Source organism: Macaca thibetana, chromosome X (genome assembly GCF_024542745.1).
Source record: "Macaca thibetana thibetana isolate TM-01 chromosome X, ASM2454274v1, whole genome shotgun sequence".
Classification (NCBI taxonomy): domain Eukaryota; kingdom Metazoa; phylum Chordata; class Mammalia; order Primates; family Cercopithecidae; genus Macaca; species Macaca thibetana.
Genome location: NC_065598.1, coordinates 128,230,691 through 128,238,052, shown reverse-complemented (window position 1 = coordinate 128,238,052; position 7,362 = coordinate 128,230,691). Strand labels below are relative to the sequence as shown.

Sequence of the window (7,362 nt, the reverse complement as noted above, 5' to 3'; positions counted from 1 at the left end):
GAAATATGTATGTCTTTACATTATTACTCATCCATATATTGCTAGCCCATAAGAACACTCAGACATGCAGAATCATAATTAAATTGTCATCTTTGATATTGTGCTTTCAATAGTATTAAAACCATCACTTTACACATATTGATTTTGTTTTTATAAAGGTAGAGTTGTCAAAATATAAGATAGAACATATTTTACAATTTTTTTGCTTTGACTTAAAATTTTTAATTATCAGGCATATGCTCTGTTTTTATTCTTGCTCTGGGCCTCTCAAATGTTAGAATGGGAAGCCTTGATGAGACTTGGTAAGCATGTCAACACTTAGATGTGAGGAGCCATTTTTTGCTCTGTTGGGGCCTTATGTTCTGAGCAAAGTCTCTGAGAAGTTCTACCAATGCTTAATGAGCTCAGCAAAGCCTACCTGTCTGCAGCTACCACAGGGCAGTGAGAAAAAAACCAGCAGAGCACCTGCTATGAACTAAATTGCATCCTCTGAAAATTCTTATGCTGAAACCCAAACCCCTAATTTGACTATTTTTGGAGATAGAGTCTTTAGGAGGTAATTAAAATTAAATGAAATCGCAAGAGTGGAATCTTAATCTTAAAGGACTATGTCTTTACAATAAGTGAAATCAATCTCTCTCCCTCTCTCTCTCTCTCTCTCTCTCTTTCATGTGAGAAACACAGTGAAAAGGTAGCCATCTGCAATATAGAAAGAGGGTGCTCACCGGAGACCAAATCCTGCTAGAACCTTGGTCTAAGACTTTCCTGCCTCCAGAATTGTGAGAAAATAAATGTATGTTATTTAAGCCACCAGTCTACAGTATTTTGATATGGTAGCCCAAATACAGTAAGACAGATTTTGGTACTGAGAAGTGGGGTGCTGCTGTAAAAAATACCTAAATATGTGGAAGTGGCTTTAGAACTGGGTAATGGGTAAAGACTAGAGTCTTGTGGCACATCCTAGAAATATGGACATTTAGGGCAATCCTGGTAAGGTCTCACAGAGAAATAAAGAACCTGATATTGAAAACTGGAGGAAAGGTGATTTCTGTTATATGGTGGCAAAGAACTTGGCTGAACTGCGTCCTAGTGTTTTGCAGAAGTTAGAACATACAATTGAATAAATTGGATACTCAGCTAAAGAGATTTCTAAGCAAAGTGTTGAGGGGTTGGCTTGGTTTCTCCTGACTAATTATAATAAAATGCAAGAAGAGAGAGACGAATTAGAGAAGGAATTGTTAAGCAAAAAGGAACCAGAACTTAACAACTTGGAATATTCTCAGCCTATCCATATTGCAAAAAACGAAACTTGTCCTGAAGAGAACACTAACCCTACAGCTGGACAACCGTTTGATGAAGAGACTGTGGGTGGGACTCATGAGTTTAATCAGCCATCTCAGCAGAAGCCAGGAATAGAAGTGGGATTATATGAGCAAAAACACCACTAGTTTGAACTAAAGGAGACAGAGAAAGCTACACAGAATGAAGGGAGACTTTTGAAGTTCTTGGATTCTCAGGAGCAGAACATTTAGCTTTTTGGCTGCTAATTGCACTGTTATTCAAGGAAAAATAAGAATAACCATGAAGGCATTTATAGATAATCAGGGCTGACACTTCTACCACAGGCCCATGGGGCAAAGCTGTTTCTACCTCAGTTTCAAAGGGTGATACCACCTCTCCAGTTTCAGTGGGTCAGGATGACCCTGCCCTGTGCCTCAGGGTCAAGGCAGCCTTTATAGACAATCCTTTGAGCTGGACCCTCTCTGATAACTGAAGGGGCAGGGCCCTAGCAGAGCCATGAAAGTGACACTGCCACCCAGGTGGTGGGTAGAGTGTTGAACCAAAGAGATTATTGAGCCTTAAGATCTCATGGAATTCACCTTGCTAGGTTTTGGACTTGCTTGGGACTCATTACCCCTTTCTTTCTTCTGATTTCTTTCTTTTGGAATGGGAATGTCTATTCTATGCCTCTGTCACCACTGTATTTTAGAAGCACATAACTAGTCTGGTTTCACAGGTTCACAGCTAGAGAAGAATTTTGTCTCTGGATGAATCTTACCTTGAGTCTCACCAATATATAATTTACATGATATTTAGGTAAGACTTTGGACTTTAGACTTTAAGAGTTGATGCTGGAAAGAGTGAAGACTTTGGGGACTGTTGGAATGGAATGAATGCATTTTACATGTGAGAAAACATAAATTTGGGGCGAACCAGAGGGGTTAAAACTCTCTCCTTAACTAAACTTTAGACAGGCTCCTCTAAGCCCTCTTTTTGACCTCATCCTTGCTAAGTCTAATTTTATCAAGAGTTTAGCTTAAGTCACCTTAGTGAGAATCCCCAGCTTTTGATATTCAATCACCTTCAATATCTGATCACACTCTTCTTCCCCACCCTTGATATCTGATCACCCCAGCCTGCCTTTAGCAAGAATCTTGTTAAGTTGGTTTAACAAGAATTCACCTACCCTTGATGTATCTTCTTAGTAATTTTTCATCCACTGACCACTTCACTCTGCTCCTTGACTACAAATCTTCTTGCCTTTACTGCATTTAGAATTGAGCCCAGGCCAGTGCAGTGGCTCACAACCGGGGGTGGTGGCGGGAGCCTGTAATCCCAGCTATTCAGGAGGCTGAGGCAGCAGAATCGCTTGAACCCAGGAGGCGGAGGTTGCAGTGAGCCTAGATCGTGCCACTGCAGTCTAGCCTGGACGACAGAGTGAGACTCCGCCTTAAAAAAGAATTGAGGCCAGTTCTATCCTGAGGTCTCTTTGCCCCAGTGCAATAGTTCCTGAATAATATCTGTTTTACCTCTTTCACTACTGTCCAGCTCTGGTTCTGTTTAGCAAATGCTATAGACTGAATTTTGTCCCCCTACCCACTAAAACTCATATGTTGAAGCCCTAACCCCAATTTGACGGTATCTGGAGATAGGGTCTTTAGGAGGTAATTAAGGTTAAATGAGGTCATAAGGGTGGGTCCCAAACACGACAGGATGTGTCCTTATTAAAAGAGATCTCGCCAAGCCCCACTGCCATGTGAGGACACAGTGAGAAGGCAGATATCTGAAAGCCAGGAAGTGAGCCCTCACCAGAAACCAATCCTGCCGGGAACTTGATCTTGGACTTCCAGCCTCCAGAACTGTGAGAAAATAAATGTCTATTGTTTCAGCCACCCAGTCTATGGTATTTTTTTATGGCAGCCCGAGGTGAGTGAGATAGCACCTCTGTGTGTTTGAGGCTGAGGTATATGCATGTGTGCAATCATATGCATTATTTCCAGAGCCCAGGTGCTGGAGGAAGTTGCTGTGGACTAGAGAAGCAGGCCTGAAGACACAGAGCCTGTGTGGCATGGTTATTAGGACTCTTGGCGAGTGAGGCAGAGTTGAGACCAAGGGTGGGAGAAAGAGACTGCCCCAGGCCTCTGCTTCTGCTGGGCTTTGTCCTGTTCTCTCTTTAGATCTCTTTCTCATTGGCAATGTGTGTACCTTCCAAAGTGAAGTATAGGCTGTGGACTTAGTCTATTGATTGTACCACAGCCCAACAAATAAATGTTACCGTATATTGTTAACTCCCTTTTCCCATCTCTATCTACTCAGGAAGCCTTAGTGTAGCTGTTTGGGTAGAGAGACAAAAACCGGATTCTTCCACAAGAAGCTTCTTGACCAGCAGGTGAAGAAATAATCCTTGCAAGAGCCCAGATCCAGCTTCTTGTGAGACAATGGCTGGGAAGAAATGATAGATGGGCCTGCAGAGGCCTACACGTCTGATTTTCATCAGTCCCTTTAGGATGTGCTATGGTTTAAATGTGTCCTCCAAAAGTTCATGTGTTGGAAACTTAATTACCATCGTAACAGTATTAAGAGGCAGGCCCAGAGGAGGAGGGGCTGAAGGCGTGAAAAGGCACGCAGGCGCACTACACGGAGCATCGCCTGCCGCTGCGCACCTCACGCCGCGCACCTCACGCCGCGCACCTCACGCCGCGCACCTCACGCCGCGCACCTCACGCCGCGCACCTCACGCCGCGCACCTCACGCCGCGCACCTCACGCCGCGCACGCCACGCCAGCCCTACACTCGGCGCAGAAGAATTATTTTTCTTCTCTGGAAGGTGAACATTTATCGCATTTATTTCCCAAATCTGGTAACATGGCAAAATATATCAGTCTAACTGAAGCTAACAAAGAACTCAAGGTCTTAATAGACCAGAACCAGACCAGTGGCTCCGTGGCCGTTCACCCCTCCACCGTAAACCCGCTCGGGAAGCAGCTCTTGCCGAAAACCTTTGGACAGTCCAGTGTCAGTATTGACCAGCAAGTGGTAATTGGTATGCCTCAGAGACCGGCAGCATCAAACATCCCTGTGGTAGGAATCCCAAGCCCACCCAGCAGTCACTTTGCCTCTCAGAACCAGCCTTCCTACTCCCCACCTCGGTGGGCCAGGCAGCACAACAGGAAAGGAGAGAAGAATGGCATGGGCCTGAGCCATCTTTCCATGAAGGTCTGGGAGACGGTGCAGAGGAAAGGGACCACTTCCTGCAAGGAAGTGGTGGGCGAGCTGGTCGCCAAGTTCAGAGCTGCCAGCGACCACGTCTCACCAAACGAGTCAGCTTATGACGTGAATAACATAAAACGGCGCACCTACGATGCCTTAAACGTGCTGATGGCCATGAATGTCATCTCCAGGGAGAAAAAGAAGATCAAGTGGATTGGTCCAACCACAAACTCGGCTCAGAACTGTCAGAACTTACAGGTGGAAAGACAGAAGAGACTTGAAAGAATAAAGCAGAAACAGTCTGAACTTCAACAACTTATTTTACAGCAAATTGCCTTCAAGAACCTGGTGCTGAGAAACCGGTATGTGGAGGAACAGGTCAGTCGGCAGCTGCCGCCCAACTCAGTCATCCACCTGCCCTTCATCATCATCAGCACTAGCAAGAAGACCGTTATCAACTGCAGCATCTCTGACGACAAATTAGATTATCTGTTTAAGTTTGACAACTCATTTGAAATCCACGATGACATGCAAGTGTTGATGTGGATGGGCATGACTTTTGGGCTAGAGTCCGGGAGCTGCTCTGCTGAAGACCTTAAAATGGCCAGAAGTTTGGTCCCAAAGACTCTGGAGCCGTACGTGACAGAAATGGCTCAGGGAACTTTTGGAGGTGTGTTCACGATGGCAGGTTCCACGTCTAATGGCACGCAGCCCTCTGCCAGTGACCTGACCAACGGTATGGATGGGATGCCGGCCACAAGCTCTAATGGGTCTCAGTACCATGGCTCCAGAGTGGAGACCACAGCAGTCCAGGAGGAGGAGGAGGAGGAGGACAACAACGATGATGACTTCAATGAGAATGACGAGGATGACTGACGTCCTCTCCCCTTCAAATTCAGCTTCAGGAAAACATTTAGGGAAAAGAAACTTTTTTTTTTTTTTTTTTTTAAATGTGAGGTTTTCTGTTTCTTTTTTGCCTACTCTCAAGAAGATATTGGTAAGCTGTAGAATTTAGATATGCACCTCTGATAAGCAAGGATTGTTTCCCGTATGATTAAGACGTGCTGTTGATGTGTGTTTTGATACCAGTGTGCTGATGCAGAGCCTTTATTTACTTTTTAGGATTTTGTGTTTTCATTTTCTATTTTTCTTTAAATGCAGAGTTCATTGTTGCACCTTAACAGTTTTTGCTGAGTTTACTGAAGAAATTGTACTTCATCCACATCCATGAAAATAAAATGCTCTCCTGTTGTGCACAGTGAGTACCGAATGCCGTTTATTTGCCATGGGTTTGGATGGCACCCCCACTGATGCATAGCAAGACTCTGAGTTTTCCATTTGTTCAGTTGTGCAGTGTCCAGAGCCCCAAGCAAATGGCAGAATTCTATTTTCAGAACAATAAACACCATTAATCTTTAAAAAAAGAAAAAAAAGGTAGGGACTTTAGGAGGTGATTAGGCCATGAGGGCTGTGCCCTCATCAATGGATTAATGCTGTTATCATAGGAATAGACTTTTGATAGAAGGATAATTTCAACCCTATTCCTCTCTCTGTCTTGAATGCTTGCTTGCCCTTCTGCCATGTTAGGACACAGCAGGAAGGTCTTTACTAGGTGCCAAGCATATGCTGGCACCATGCCTTTGGACTTCTCAGGCTCCAGAACCATGAGCCAAATAAATCTGTTTATCTTTATAAATTACCCAGTCTGTTATAGGAGCAGGAAACGAGCTAAGACAGGATGGCTGAAGGCTCCCAGCTGGCAATCAAGGTACATCTATCTATGCAGGAATCATTTGCTGACTGGAAGCAAGATGAGTAGGTTTTCCTTTTTCAAATCTGTGAGATAGAACAGTGGTGGAGCCTACAGCAGTGTCATGGTATGGTGAGAAGAAACTGGGTCAGAATCTAGGTAGCGAGATCTTGACTCATTAATGCGAGAAAGTTGTACCAAAAGTGTGGCTGGGGGCAGCAGAGGGAGCTGTTGCTTTCTTCAAGCACAGTTTCACAAAGGGTCATCTTTCCAACCATATGCAGACCTGTCCAGAGCTCCAAGAAAAAATAGACACTAGAGTAATCACTGTGAAAGCAAGACCGTAAGACCCATAAGAGAGGGCAGGTAGTTAATTACAATGAGATACCACTTCATACCCATTAGAATGGCTATTATGATTATTATTTTGAGGTAAGGTCTTCCTCTATTGCCCAGGCCTGCAGTGCAGTGGAAAGATCATGGCTCACTGCAGCCTCAACCTTCCAGGCTTAATCAGTCCTCTCACCTCAGCCTTCCGAGTAGCTGGGACTACAGCTACTCCACACCTAGCTAATTTTTTTTGGTATTTTTTGTAGGGATGGGGTTTCACCATGTTGCCCAGGCTGATCTCGAGCCCCTGGGCTCAAGCAATGCACCTACCTCAGAGTCCAAAAATGTTGGAAATATAGGTGTGAGCCACCACACGTGACCGTGACTGACTTCTTTTACTTAGCAAAATGTTTCCAAGGTTCATCCATCTTGTAGCATGGATCAGTACTTCATTTCTTTTTATGGGTAACATTCCATTGTATGTATGGATAGACTTTTTGTTTATCCAGTCATCTCTTGATGGACAGTTGGGTTGTTTCTACCTTTCGGCTGTTACAAGTAACAATGCAGTGAACATTAGTATGCAAATATCTGTTCACATCTCTGCTTTCAATTCTCTTGAGTATGTGTATATTTGAGAGTGGAATTACTGGGTCATATGGTAACAGTATATTAAGCCTTTTGAGGAACCCCCAGGCAGATTTTCCACAGAGGCTGTGAAATTCTCACCAGCAACATACAAGACATCTAAGAGATGGTTTCGAGTAGTCTTGGGAGTAGAGAAGACGTTA

The 7,362-nt window shown here is 44.2% G+C and overlaps 1 protein-coding gene across 1 annotated transcript; it reads left to right on the top strand.

Moving 5' to 3' along the window:
• The first annotated feature begins 4,033 nt into the window (after positions 1–4,033).
• On the top strand, positions 4,034–5,743 carry TFDP3 (transcription factor Dp family member 3). Its single transcript, XM_050775824.1, has one exon. It carries the CDS (start codon positions 4,147–4,149, stop codon positions 5,365–5,367), a length of 1,221 nt encoding a protein of 406 aa, XP_050631781.1. The 5' UTR covers positions 4,034–4,146; the 3' UTR covers positions 5,368–5,743.
• Positions 5,744–7,362: the final 1,619 nt, after the last annotated feature.

Coding starts and splice junctions, on each gene's coding strand:
- TFDP3 (XM_050775824.1), top strand. CDS start 4,147: ATGGCAAAATATATCAGTCTAACTGAAGCTAACAAAGAACTCAAGGTC.